We start from the raw sequence: 15,341 nt of genomic DNA on the forward strand, positions 1-15,341 counted from the left end.
TACAACCACAAAACTTGTGATGCAAGTCTGTTAGCCAAGAAGGAAATCCATGCAGTTCTGCAGAAGCATGGAGCTTTGAGATCCAGGTGCAAAAGTCTCAAACTTTAACTGTTGTTTGGACACCAGCAACAAAGAAAAAGGCAAGAGAAAAGATCTGGAGGGAAAACTTAAGATGTTTGGGAGGAAAGAGAAGGCTAGCACCTTCCTGGTGTGTTTTGAAGCATTCCTAGTATTGTGTTCAGGACAATATGCCTTAGAAGATGAGGTTCATTTGAACTGGGGGAATCACCTGAAATAGATGTATTTTACTGTGGAGGAAGACCTAAGCTGTGCATTATGATTGAACTTCTCTGTAAACTTTTTCTTCTGCCTTTTATTTTAAAGTTAATGCCAAAAGGTACACAAGAACTTACAACTTAGATTGATGTATACCGTAGGCAGAATTCATAGGAATATCATATCCTTGAGCAAAGTATAGGTCAGAAGTGGTAGAAGCTTGCATAAGAGACAGTAATGAATAGTCTCGCTAGACATAGGGTTATTCAAATGAGGCATAGACAATAAAAAATTAAAATTAGTCTGGGAGTCTGTGCTAGCGTACATGCTAAATTTCTTTGTAATAAGATGAGGGAACTGGAGTGCCTGACTTTAAATTATATGCCTAGTATATTAATATCTCAGAAACTGGGTAGGCAGAAGACAGTCTGTTGAACTCTGGGACAATGTAAACAGGAAGGACTGAATATGTGCTAGTAAAATAGTGGTCCTGTATGAATGGAAGCTTTGTTTGAACCTGATAACTGTGTAAGCAAATAGTGCAGTGTTTGTATGAGCTGAAGTTTTAGCATTACTACAAAAGGATGGCTTGATTACCAGCTGCTCCATTCAGTAGCAAGTGGAGTGTTCTCAGAATGGTCAGAAATGCTGTGAAATGTCATTTCAGGAAACATAATAGTAAGGGGCAACTTACTAGTATAGACTGGGGATTGGGTGACTCCTGTTGCACTGTAGTTCAAAACCCAATATTCCAGTTATTGCTTGGTCTTAATTGGTTTGTGGATGGTTGCTCTAATTATTTCAGAGAGCCTGCTTGTAAGTATGGCCACAGTATAAAACCAGTGTTCATACTGCAATGCTAAAAACCCAAGAAGTTCTGTGACAGTGTTCAAATTTAAAAAGAAGACTACTTAAAATGGGAGAAGTTCTGTTGAGAAGGAGCTAAGGCAGCAAAGGGAATAAAATTCTTGACAGCAGCAAGGAGACTATTTAAAACATAAGTCCTCTTAAGCGTATCAGAAAGAAGATGATCACATTGTGTGAGGGGAAAATTGAGATTTTGGGACTTACAGTAAATGTTTTCATAGCATTGTCACCTTAGCAGTAGTCAAAAATCAAATTAAATAGAACATAAAACCTCATGTAGTGAAATGACAGCATTTTATCATGGTTACATTTGGAATGTTGCTGAAGGATGACAATGAGCATGACTGAAGTAATGAAATAGTTTTCTCACAAGATGTGATTGAAGAGACAAGAATACTTGACCCTGGAAAAGAGTGAGAATGGAGGGGAAGAGACTCTTGTGAAAACAAAGGTTCATACAGAAAGGCAGAATAGGAAATTAATGCTGATTTTCCTTTTCACTAGGAGAATTGGAATGCATCATATTAATATGTCTGGAGGCAGATTCAGAGAAAACAGTACATGATGGTTTTTAGCAAAACATGGTTAGGCTATAGAACTCCTTGTTGCAGAATCATAGTCAGCAAAGATTTACATGGGTTTAAAAAAATGGTGAAGCAATTAAACAGCTAGTTTTATCAAAAAACAAATACAATATTGCATCTGACCCTCCCTAAACCAGAAACCTGTGAAACACTGCAAAGTAAACTGGAAATCTGGCTGTGTTTTCATGCTTTCACATGCTTTTGGGAATCTTGATATTGGAAGCAGGATGTTGCAGTATATGTTATTTAATCTGGATGCTACTTTTTGATGTTTGAGCTGTGAAAACACCAGACAAGAAAGCAAATTGTAAACAATTACTCCAGCATTTCCTGATTATTCTGTTTTGTGCTAAATACTCCTCCACTTAACAGCTGGTGGGCCCCTACTTCCAAACTGTTATGTGTGTACACTAGTGTTGTCTTCCCCTGAGCAGTGCTTGAGCCTCTCAGGGGAACATGCCCTATGATCTGAAAAATACTATCATGTGTTTCTCCATTAAAGCCAGCATAAATGCTTTCCAATGATCTGCTTCAAACTTGTATTGGAAGCTTCTGCTTTATTGTATAAGCATCTCTTTGAATCAAAACTGAATGCAGTTCTACAACTTAATAGGAAGTAACTTGACTGAGAAGAAGACTCTTTAAATTAAGAGACTCTTTAAATTAAATTACTCTCATAACTCCAGAGTAAATGTATTTTTAATTAAAAAAGAGTTTTGCTTCCTTTGTTTGTTTTGTTTTCTAAAAACAGTAGATATGTCTAACTTAAGAAATAGTGCACAAAATCATGGACTTAAAATTTATTTGCATGAATCTTATAGCAAGTTTAATGGAAATGAGTGACAGCTTTGAGATCACTGAAAAAGTATTTGGTGCTTCTTCAACTGAAATATCTCAATACGCAACCTAAAAAGCCCTACCAAAATCCAACAAGAAAAAGAACCCGACAGAAGATAGGATTGCTACAATCTGTATCCAAGTTAAGAAAACCTAATACTTCAAAATCAAACCCATAATTGGGAAACTCTACCTGTGTGTTAGTGTGTTAACTCATGTCACAAATAAGATAGATAAATCTTTTACATTCAAATTTGTTTGCAAAGTAAAAAGTTCTTATAAGATATTTAATGGTCAAATTTTCTTCTGTTTAGCTTCCCTGAATCTGTTAAATCCCTGAATTTAATGTAAATTTTACTGTAATCTACATCTATGTAGATTATTATCCAGAATTTAATAACAGCCACTGAAGTCCAGCATGTTGAATATCATCTCTGTTGGATGCTCCAGAGAACTCTAAACTCAGTTTGACAAATACATGTAGTGCTTTGGCTCTTTATTCAAAACTGAGTAGTTAAGCATTAGATGATAATTCTACAGATACAAACTTTATAGTAGTTAGATCACTAGGTGTCACTAGAATCACAGTCTTGAATGGCTTCTGGGGGAATTCTAATGTAGTCAATCTATTAAGGTTCCTTAGTCTTTGCCATAATCGGTTTTATTGTTTATTATTTGAGAATAAAGCTATATTTACCTATTTCGATCAAAATAACTTTAATTTGTGTATTAATAACCAAATTCTTGTCTCAACATCACAGAATCACAGAAAAAAAAAATCACAGAATGTTAGGGATTGGAAGGAACCTCGAAAGATCATCTAGTCCAATCCCCCTGCTGGAGCAGGAACACCTAGATGAGGCTACACAGGAAGGTGTCCAGGCGGGTTTTGGATGTCTCCAGAGAAGGAGACTCCACAACCTCCCTGGGCAGCCTGTTCCAGTGTTCTGTCACCCTCACCGTGAAGAAGTTTCTTCTCATATTTAAATGGAACCTCCTGTGTTCCAGTTTATACCCATTGCTCCTTGTCCTATCATTGGTTGTCACCGAGAAGAGCCTGGCTCCATCCTCATGACACTCACCCTTCATATGTTTATAAACATTAATGAGATCACCCCTCAGTCTCCTCCAAGCTAAAGAGACCCAGCTCCCTCAGCCTTTCCTCATAAGGGAGATGCTCCACTCCCTTAATCATCTTTGTGGCCCTGCGCTGGACTCTCTCCAGCAGTTCCCTGTCCTTCTTGAACTGAGGGGCCCAAAACTGGACACAATATTCCAGATGTGGTCTCACCAGGGCAGATTAGAGGGGAAGGAGAACGTCTCTCGACCTACTAACCACCCCCCTTCTAATACACCCCAGAATGCCATTGGCCTTCTTGGCCACAAGGGCACAGTGCTGGCTCATGGTCATCCTGCTGTCCACCAGGACCCCCAGGTCCCTTTCCCCTACACTGCTCTCTAATAGGTCATTCCCCAACTTATACTGGAACCTGGGGTTATTCCTGCCCAGATGCAAGACTCTACACTTTCCCTTATTATATTTCATTAAATTTTTCCCTGCCCAGCTCTCCAGCCTGTCTAAGTCTTGCTGGACGGCAGCACAGCCTTCTGGCATGTCAGCCACTCCTCCCAGCTTGGTGTCATCAGCAAACTTGCTGACAGTGCACTCTATCCCCTCATCCAAGTTGTTGATGAATATATTGAATAGTACTGGACTCATGGATTTGTCAATGTCCAGATTGCTTAATTGGTCCCTAACCCAGTCATCATCAACTAAGGCAAACTTTTCCATTGTCCTGCCTTCCTCTGGGGCCTCAGGGGTACGGGGCTCCTCAGGACAGCCTCTAGCAGTGTAGACAGAGACAAAGAAGGCATTCAGTAACTCTGCCTTCTCTGTATCTTCTGTCACCAGGGCACCCACCTCATTCATCAGTGAGCCTACATTGCCTCTAGTGTTAGTTTTATCTGCCATGTATTTGAAGAAACCCTTTGTCATCATCCTTAGTGATCGCAAATACGGTAGATTGTATCATGTTTAAAGATAATATTAGTCCCACTGTTTTCAAGTCAGCCATTGAAATGAAAAGATAGGTAAAACTAGGGCTAAGATATCAGTTGGATTTTTGGTTTTGTAATTTTTAAAAGAAGTTTACATAAATATAGATTGCTCATCAATAAGGGGCTATTTTTAGCATTGCATATACAAAAAGAAAGCAAAAAACTGAGACTAATGGATAAGATGTTGTCGTGGTTTGATTGTGCGGTGACAAAAAACCATGGCAGACATATTGTTAGCCCCCTCTTCCCCCACTCTCCCCCATTCGCCCTTCCCTCTCTCCCCTTCCCACTAAGGATAGGTGATTGGGAGGGAAAGAAGGACGGAGAGAAGAGAGTTGGAAAAATTAAAAATGTTTTACTAATGCTACCAATAAAAATAGAGAAAATAATACAAAATATACAAACCAATCTTGAAAGTCCCGGCGACTGCTCCAGCAGATATAGGGCCAGCACCTAAAGTCCTGGACTGGACTCTGTAGCCAACCGGAACTGGAGTCAGTCTGTCACTCGGCCTCAGTTCGCAGGGACAACTCGCAAGGTCCTCTCCCAATGTCAGCCATAAGGAAAAGGGACGAGATCCTTGTGATCCCCCACTTTTATATGAAGTATGACGTGAATGGGATGGAATGCTTTAGTTGGTCAGTTTTTTGGTCACCTGTTTCAGTTCACTGCTCTCACGAGATGTACATCCATCCTTATCAATGACCTCGCATTCCATTGCTATGTCTACCAAAACATGTATCTAGCTTTCCGGAAAACTGCAGTTATTTAGAAGGTTTTAGCTGACAGGGAAATTCCCTAAAAGAGAAACTTGTTTTTTTAACAAAACCAGGGCAGATGTAAAGGACAGGATCAGATGAAGCCTCCCACCTCATTTGCTTGAATAGAAGAATTTCCTGTCCCTCCCACCCCACCATGACATTCTGTAGATTGTAGCTGGCAGTTTAGTGTCATCATAGTGACCAAGTTCAGGTTAATATCACTAGCTAGTGAACAATGAAAGTCTACAGTCCTCACAAGAGTCGGGGCAAGATTTGAGATTGCTGAGAATCTGGCCAGAAGGACTTAATACAGTGATTTTTGAAGATGTAGGAATCTCTGAGTTTCAGAACAGCAATTTAGAGGGCATCATTAGGAAAAAAAAAATAGTATCACGTTCTATTTGCTATGTAATACATAGTTTTGTTTATTTGTTTGTTTATAGCATTACAGTAGTTATGCTAAAGATATACACTTAGGAAGGGTTGGTGTTTCATTATTAGAGGACTTAGACAACTCTTTTTGCAATAAAGGCTCTTACTCTTAAAAACACCAGACCTTCTCTAATTTATTATACAGGTGTCAAGAAACTGGACTACATGTTGATGAATCCTTATTTCCTGCAGTAGACACTAATGAAGGATTACCACTACTGATGAAAAAAGTGAGCATGTGTTTTTGTTTTTAAATAGGCCTAGACTAGTGAACTTTAAAGTTTGAACTTCCTGACCTCAGCCATTTGAACTGTTTATTTTCAGAACATTCTGTGAACTCTACCTGTCCATCTGAGTAGGTTTTTAAAGGTAGGCTATGGCTGTGATGATGTGACATCTTATCTGAAGAAAAGATAATAAAAGTAGAAGTTTTATATTGGTGAATAAAGAAATGAAGTTTTAAATTAAAATTACATAATGATTCTGTAATTTAAAAAATGACTGCCATGTGGCTTATGTTTTACCCTAAAATCCTGGTATTAGAAAAAATAAAATCTTTCAAGCCTTAGTTTTGCTGCAAGCAAAAAAGAAAAGATGGTGACTTAGTCTCCTTTTTTACTAAAATCTAACTTAAAAAAACCTGTTATGTTAGTTCTTATTTAATATTAAAGTTCAATTTGGAAAATGTTAACTTCTACAATTAGCTGTGACTCTCAAGTAGGTCGTAATAAGTAGCATAGAATTAAACAGTGATAATAAATACTGTGATAAAGTGGTAGGTAAATACAAAGTGTAGTTACTTCTGGAAGTTTTATACCATAGAATTAATAGTTTTGTGTGTCTTGTAGCATAAATGTATGCAGCCAAAAGACTTTGTTGAAAAAACTCCAGAAAATGATAGAAAGCTGCAGAGAAGACTGGACCAGATGGCTAAAGAATTAGCTGTACAAAAGACAGCAATTAATGCTGGTAAGAACTACTTTGGACTAGAATTCAAATATCCTAAGTTATTTCTGTAAAGCAGTTGATGGGTTTTTGTTTATTTTTATTTATCTCACCATGAGAAATAAAGTTGACTTACTTCTTCTGGAGTTCTTTGCAAGTTTTGGTATTAAGGCGTCCATAGTGATGTTAGGTATAAGGAACCTATTTTTTTCAAGTTTGTTTTTTTTTAATATCTGAAGCTGTTATAGCATGTAAATATTAATGTACAAATGCATTTTCTTTGTGTAGAAACTGATGTACCAGTTTTACTATTTGAAGACAATGGTTTGCTTCTATACAGCCCTGTTAATAAGATAAAAGATGAATGCAGTGCAATGGAAAGAAGAATAAAGGAGATGAAGGAAAAAAGAGAAAATCTTTCTCCTACTGGTAAGGAGTTGGACTTTGCTCATCCATGGACATGCACAAAGGGCTACCATCTTTATTGCTGAATTTTTGCACACTTGCACTGGCCTTAACATTTTTTTTCATATCTTGATTGTGTGTCCTCCCTTCTTCCCAGATTTCGATTATGTGTGAATGCTGTAGCTTTTAGTTTCTTTCTGTTGAAAGGCAGAAGAAGTCATTGAAGACAACCATTGCAAAAAGGAATTTCTTAATCACTAGACTGCTCAAGAGGACTAAGTTTAAGCTAAACTTTCTGAACATGTAAATTGATATTATCACAACTTAGTTAAGCTTTACAGCAAGACTCTAGATCTCATTTCCTGTTAAATTTTAATGTGAATGCTGTACTTGACAAAGACTGTAATGTTATTACTCCCAGTCTAACAGTTTAAAAAGGAGTTCAAAATTGATGAGACTTTGTCCAGGTATTGAAAAATGGGATTTTTAAAAAGTAAACTAATTTGAATGACCTAATTGGATAAATGTAGTTGATTTCAAAATGCAGATTATAGTGAATTAAAACTACACGAGAGTTTTCAGATAATATTTTAGTTGTTGCATTACCTTACTGTGGAAGTATGAGGTCTAAGTCATTAGGTTTTGCCAGTTATTATAAAGCCTGTTGAAATGTGGAACATCGGGGAGGGAGGGGGGACAATCTGTAGTGTTTGAAGTTTTAAGAAATCTAGTCAACCAGGCTCTGAATTTATAATTTCAAGAATAATTGTGGGAGCAAAGTAAAGAACATGGAAGAAAACTAAATCTTGTTTATTTTAGCAAGGCTTGCATTTGTTTTCTCTTTGAGTTTTAAGGTAATACCTTCAAACGTTTGGAAAAGCATGTATAAAGGCTTTGTTGCTAATTGCAGAATTTGACAGATTTTTTAGTAAAATGCCTTAACTGGCTTAGAAAGGTCTGTAATGGTTTGTAAATAATTTGTCATCATTCTCTGGTTTCAGAAAATATGGTGCTGAGTTATCTAGGAAAAAAAATGCTTAGAATTGTAGAAGATCTAATAGCTTTTTTGTTAGTATGTAAATTTGAGATACTGTTGAGCAGTCTATAACTATTTATATGATTATAGCTGGTAAAGCAATGAGTTGTCTCTTACAATTGAGTTCTTTTGAAATATGAATAGATGGTGTAGAAATCTGTATGTTTGCAAATAGGGCTAACTAGTTTATTATTTACAAATTCCTAGCTTCACAAATGTCTCAAATACCTCCAAGCAATTCACCAGGAGACTGTGTGCGGTCTACTTGTGTCTTACCTAATTCAGAAGATACATTGTTACCAGGTAACTAACACAACTTTATATATTACAGAAATTAAAAATAGTACATTGCCTGTATATCTTATTTTGGAAAGTATGGTGTACTAAAATGTGAACTGTATATATTTGCTCTATCATTTTGATTTTAAGCTGAATTATTTTATTTTTTCTTAATTGCCAAATTATGTAGAAGTAAGAATTCAAGGAAAATGCAGCCTGAGGAATCACATTGGGTAAATGCTCTGCCTTACTGCTGTGTTGCTTGCCTCACTTCATTCCTCATACCATTCCCCATTAATGGCTTCTTGTCCTGGCATGGTGTCAGTCTTCTCTGCTCTTGCAGTGATCTTGTATAGAATACTGAGTGCACACTAAACAGTGTGATGTGGGAAGCAAAAAATATATGAGGCACACATCTCAGAGAATTGAAATATCTTCCAAATTTTCAGTCAGGAAAACTTGAATTTAAAAGGAAATCTAATGTGTTTTCAAGCTTAACAAGCATAAGAATAAATCAGCTTTTAAAATGTTTTATGGTTGCAGATAAATTCAAGTTGTTTGTTGTCAAGGTATTAATGAAGTTAAGGGTTTATTCCTCTGTTTTGGCACAGTAGCAGGATGTAAGGGAGACGATTGTAGTAAAGGCTTTTGAGCTGCATCAGCAGGCATCTTAACGGCATTAATCATGAATGCAATGGATGCGTACTTCAGACTACATGTCTTTTGTCAGCCACGTGAGCAAAAAACTGAAGTCAGATTTTGATGTTTGATCTCAGTAGAAAAGTAAGGAGATGGCAGCCTTTAGAATTCATAATGAGGGCCACTCGAGCACTCTGCCTACTCTCTGTTCTACACCAATAGTAAGCTACACCTCGTCCTGTTTTCAAGCGTTGTCTTTTGTTGTCATTGTACAGGAGTTCTGTCATGCTGGCTTACATGAGAACAGGAGCAGTATCTTGTAGCCTGAGGCAGCTTCGTATGTCTTTGTACAATGTTAGGGAGAAGTAATAGCTTAACACTGGAAGTAGCATGGCTGCGCCAACTAACTTTTTTTATTTTGGTAAATTAGTCATGTGCTGATGAGGTTGAACACTGTGATTTGAGAGGTTTACCTTGAGTATGTCTCTCCAGCATTACAACTGCACAATGTAGTTTTACATTCAGAATAGACCTCCACATCACATGACAATATTCAGCGTAGTTTCCATCTCCGATTCTCTGTGACAGTGGCCCTTTTGTTTGTGCTTGCGAGATAACATGAGAGTGTGTTGGTTAATAATGGTTTAAAATGTTCAAGAATCCAGTTTAATTTGAGGATTGAAGTTAAGACTTTTTCAATTGTCAATACGGGAGTCTGATCATGTCGTGTGAAACTTCTTTCATCTCCGTATATTTTGTTTTTCTTAATTTAACTAGCTACACTATATGTTTAGGAATATTATTTAGTAGGCAAATAACATCAAGACTTCCTCTAAAACCAACAGGAGCACTTATAGAGGAGTATTGCTAAAACTTTGCAATCAACATGTATTTAAACAGAATCACAAGATGGCTAGGGTTAGAAGGGAACTCTGTAGATCATCTAGTGCAACCCAATCAGATATAAACAAAAGGATCTATTGCAATAAACAGATTTTAGAATGACAGGATTTTTAAAAATACATTCTGAATAGTCAGAGATACTAGCTTGTTTCAGAGGAATTTGTTGTGAGACATATTAATAGATTCTGTATATCACCTCCCCCAAAATAATTTCATAAGAAGAGCTACAAGAAATGATATACTTTTCCATATTCTGGTTATGTTTAATACTTTGTGTTAATGTATGTGGTATGATACTATGATGTTGTATTTAATTTTGTCTTAACTGCGAAAACTACAAGGTGGTGGTAATACTGTGGTAGTAGATGTTATTATTGAGTTTCCAGTATTACTCCAGCTAGCTTTAGCAGTGTAAGATCTTGCTGGTTTTCTCCACAAATGCAAAAGTGAAAGGGAGTTCCTCAGCTGCTTTGTTTCAAGAAAGCAAAGCAGGACTTACGGGTACTTATTACCACAGCAGAAGATATGATGGCTGAAGCTATCGTAGCTTCTTGTCAACATAAAATATCCTTTGTTTCTAATCTATTTTTGTTTAGTTTTTGATGACTTGCCATATAATACCCAGAGAACTGGCTAAATCCTAGTTTTCTTTTAGTAATTTCATATGTATTTTACTAAGAAACTGGTACTCTTTCTGTTTCATTAAGTACATTTATATTGCCATTTTCATATTTTACAGGAGAACCAGCGGAAGACTGCTTGAGTTCAAGTTACAATTATCTTTGGAAAACTGATAAATTAAAGAGACAGAAAACAGAGGGAGTAAAACACACCTGTGATACTTGGACTGACATTAGTCTATCTCTGAGTGCATCAGTGAATTCTCCCTCACATAGCTACGAGCAGAAGAGCTTAACACCAAAATGCCACAGCAGAAGAAGCTTAAGAAAGATACAGATTTTGCAGCACACTTTGGATGACAAATTGTCTTTAGAAAAGAAAGATCTAAAAACGTTCCCAAAGAAAAATCAGAAGGATGAAAAGAACGTGACCACTTCAGTTGCAAATGAAAGTTCTCTTCTCCCAGTCAAGGGCTTGGGTCACGTTACTCCTTCCAAAAAAACAGATGGCTTAAATACTAATTCATGTATGAACAGTGAAGACTTCAATACATGTTCATTAGATAGAAGCTTCCCTGGTGACAGAAATTATTGTATTCTTAAAGACAAGAAGAGGCAGAAACTACAAATGCCACCTAGTTTGAAACTGGCTACCTCAGAACTGAGTGCATCAGAGTCTAAAGAGTTCTTGCAAGCAGTTACTACATATAGCAAGTCTTTTTGCACTGAAGATGCTTCTTATGAAGACTTCTTTGCATCATCTAATTTGAATGAAAATGCGGTACAGGTACGAGTACCAAAGGAATCAGAGGATCTTCAAGTTTGTTGCAAAGACTCTTTTACAAGCATGGACTCACTTGATGTGAGTTTCTGTAAGCCACATTCTACCTCCAAGAAAAGTAAGAAAAAGTCTATTCCAGCAAATGATCTTTCAGTAAAGAAAAACTTCAAACCAGCAGAACATCCTGGAAGTGTGCCATTAAATTATATGTCAGATGGTGAAAAAGCTGACACTGCAGAAGCTCCAGGTTCTGATGATGTGAGTAGGCTGCCTCAGAATGCTCATGAAAAATCCTACAGAACCAATGTGAATTACTGTGCTCATACTACTGGTAAGTCGCTACATAGAGCTGGAAAATGAAAAGATATCATACTGCATTAGATATACACATGCAACTAAATTGCAAAATGAATTGCCATTCCAAAGGGAAAAGTATTTCAGAATTGTACCAAAAGAAGAAAATGCTGCGTTACTGACTTTATTTTTTAATAAAATAAATGATCCAAAAGAACACTCATTTGTTTTCTCATACAGTACAAAGAAGTCACCAAGAGATAAGGAAACTGTGCTCACAAAATGCAACAAAAGTAATGTGAGCTGCCTTTTCACCTAATGGTTGATATGCTGTAAACTTTCTGCTGCTATTCAAAGTCTGTTTAAGAAACCAAAGTCTTTCTGTTTAAAATGTTATGATGCTCCTGTAAATTGTTTATAAGTAACTCCTCATCATAGGGTCCTTGTTCAAATTATTTTCATTTCAAAAGTTAAAATTGCTACTTTAGATTAATTGCAGTTAAGTGAATAAAATCTCTAGTGGAAAAAAATGTTTGAGTTAGCAATTTCTAACTTGTGCTATGATAGACATTGAAGAAGACATTTGAGGGCATGTGCAAGAATTGCAATGTAGGCATCTTTTTTCGCCATGGCTTTTTTATATGGAACTGATCTTAGGTTTTAATATTAATTTTAAGAGGTTTTTTTATATTTGAGCATTTTCAAGTTGGTTTAGCCTAAGCTATTTCAATGTAAATGTATGCTAGAATATTGAATCTCAGGAACTTCGCTGAAATGTTCCTAACTTGCATTGGGATAATCATTTTCAGATTTTGATATTTCGAGCTCTGTTTGTCAAGCTTTACATAGGGTTAAATATTTGGAATTACAATAGTAAATTTTAGTCATTTATTTTCCCTAGAAAATTATGCAGCAGTGCATCGATGAATTATATGAAATTAATAATTAAACATTAAGAGCTCAACAAACTTGGTGTCAGGCTTATGAAATCATCCAGTGGAAATGTTGAACAGTGACTGTGCCTATATCTGTGGGTAATAAGTTGCTGAACTCTCAGCTGCTATTTTGGGTTCACTATATCTGTATTTTAATACCCAGTGTGCATCATCATAACACAGTTAAAAAAATGTTGATGCAGATGTATGGTGCACAAGAATAAATGTATGAACCCATTGTATGTGTTTTTTGTCATGTGGCAATGTAGTAGAAGATGGTCCTTAAATTATGTACTCTTTTAAACTCAGGTGTGTCAGTTAATTATAGAGCTAATTCTAACCTTTGAATTCTAGTGATGAAATTATGATCAATGGTCTAGCATGTTATGCTTTTATTGTCTCGCTGAATAACTTGTTTAACATAACAGGTTTTGGAGGAGAGGAAAAAGGAACAGTACTCAGCAAACTAGTTATTCAGTGTTTATACTTTTTATCGTTTTTGTTAGGAACTTCTGTTAAGTCTCAAATTGTGTTTCTAGTGATTTGAATAGTATTTGTGATTTATCAGTGATGGCTATTTTCCCACGTATAATGTATTCAGCTTTGTGCATCTGTTGTAGTTAAGCAGAACCTCAAGTCTGACAGCTCAAATGAGCTCACTAGAAGGAATCAATAAGGAAAGATGAGTTGAATTTTCCCTAATAGTGCACGTTCTGTGGAAGAAAATGAAAATCTTATTTTAAACTTACTGTTGTGACAATGTATGATGGAATACTTGATTTTTATTAAATGTAGGTTTAATATTTCCTTTTTTTTCTTGAATGTAAGTTATTTCTTGTCCTTGTTAATTAGTAAATAAATAGTAAATTGCTTTGTTTTTCTGTATGTTGTACGTGATTTGAAAGCTGGCAAATACAGTACATTATTTTCAAAAGCTAAAGAATTCTTTTCACTCCTCATATATGTAGAGTTAAGAATAATCAAATATTCACATAAAATTTAATTATATCTGTATATATTTAAAATACCAAACATTTTTCTTGCCCCTTTCTTTTTCCTTGTGTTTTTGAGTCAGCAGCACTCTTCCCCAGTTTCTTTAATGACAAGAAATAAGATTTGATAAGCTTTCTTTCCACAGACTGCTTGGAACATTTGATTTAAAAGTGGAAGTGTAATATGCAGGCTAATCTGAAACTAACTTTTCAACTCCTAATGCTTATGTTGTAGTAAACCTCGGGTTCGTTTGTAGGGTTCACTCAAGGCTGTCCAGTTCTTCGGCTGAAGAGCACAGACATAAACATGACTACTTATTTTCATCTTACTCCCAGTCATAAATCAAGTAGGGAACTGTTACGGATACAAGAGTTGAAATTAATTAGGCATTTTAAGAGTATTAAAAGATGCTTTCATATTCAGATTCACTTTTCAGCTTTGCTTCTGGAGATGAAATAGATTTTCTATCCTTCTGATTAAACCAGCCATACCTGATAAATTTCAGTGCTCTGTAATCAATAAGTGCTGTGCAACTGGGTTTTGTATGCCTCAATTTTTAGCAGTTACAAAGTGAGGAAACCAGTGGCTTTTCTCCAACATGAATGTAATTTTATGGAAATGCAATAATACTGTCTTTTGTGGAAGCTAATGATCTCTGTTACTAGGAGAGTGTAATAACTTCTTTGTCATTCATGCTGTAAATTGCTTTACTTTGAAATCCAGTCCATCTGCATTTAACTGTTTTTGTAGGGCTGATGGTAGGGTAGGTTAGCACATGAACCACACAGTTTAGAATGCCAGTACTTGCTCAAATTTGATGAATTCCTATCACTTTTAATCTGAAAGCTACAACAATAAATAATATTGTGCAAGGAATGCAGGAGTACATTTTTTTAAGCTTTTTTCATCCTAAAATAATTTAGAAATTTGAACTCAGACTTAGCATTATTTCCAGTCTTAAAAATAAACTTAAGGCTTAGCGGAGTGAATTTCAGCTATTTATGGTGAATGTGGGAGGGAAATATTATCTTAGTTGGCCAAAAGATGTAAACTAAGACCCATGATAGTATAATTAATGTAGTTAAATGTTAAGATGAGGAATCTAGAATATTTTGTTATTTAGTGCAAAAAATGATTATATGACTTTTACCTGAGGTTCTATGTGTTAGGTGCTTAATATTGCTAAGATACTGTTTGTCTTTAAAAACACACATGTGAAAACTTCCTCAGATTTGATGTGGGGTTTTTTTTCCTCCAGTTTTGAAAGACAAGCTTATTAAAAATACTGTATTATGTCCTCTATTGACATTTGATTATGTCTTTTTAAAAAACTTATGAGAGATGAAGAAGAAAACTCTTTCTTCCTTGATTCTTTGTTTTATCATCAGAAAAAAAGTTTAATTGTAACTGATTATTAAAACAACAAAAACAACAAAAGACAAATATTTCTGTGTAGAGGAACAGGTTGAGGATTATTTTGATGTAGTCAAATTCACAAAACCTGATGACCCTTTTCCTGGAGTGCATAAAAGACTAGATAAAATTGGGCACATAAGCTTTCAGAAGACTTGAAGAAATTGTGTTTTGGATAGGAAAAACTTGGGTTTTGCCTATGCTGGAATAGTAACTACAATAATAATAACAGTACAAGTTATTTAATATTCTGTGCATACATACCTGAAGGATTACTAATGAT

General features: G+C 35.8%; 1 protein-coding gene across 2 annotated transcripts in view; it reads left to right on the forward strand.

Annotated features, from left to right (window-relative positions):
* Positions 1-15,341, forward strand: part of MCPH1 (microcephalin 1) — a 123,732-nt gene that overhangs the window by 6,228 nt on the left and 102,163 nt on the right. Inside the window, exons 1-6 of one of the 2 annotated variants that reach the window (XM_065631792.1) lie at positions 5,974-6,045; positions 6,140-6,184; positions 6,664-6,784; positions 7,049-7,189; positions 8,409-8,504; positions 10,762-11,754. In XM_065631792.1, the coding sequence (XP_065487864.1) occupies positions 6,673-6,784; positions 7,049-7,189; positions 8,409-8,504; positions 10,762-11,754 (1,342 nt within the window). In that variant the 5' untranslated portion in view covers positions 5,974-6,045; positions 6,140-6,184; positions 6,664-6,672. Of the gene's footprint in view, positions 1-5,960; positions 6,046-6,139; positions 6,185-6,663; positions 6,785-7,048; positions 7,190-8,408; positions 8,505-10,761; positions 11,755-15,341 lie in introns of those variants that run through there. The other variant, XM_065631791.1, reaches the window with a different exon arrangement.

This window comes from Caloenas nicobarica, chromosome 3, assembly GCF_036013445.1.
Source record: "Caloenas nicobarica isolate bCalNic1 chromosome 3, bCalNic1.hap1, whole genome shotgun sequence".
Classification (NCBI taxonomy): domain Eukaryota; kingdom Metazoa; phylum Chordata; class Aves; order Columbiformes; family Columbidae; genus Caloenas; species Caloenas nicobarica.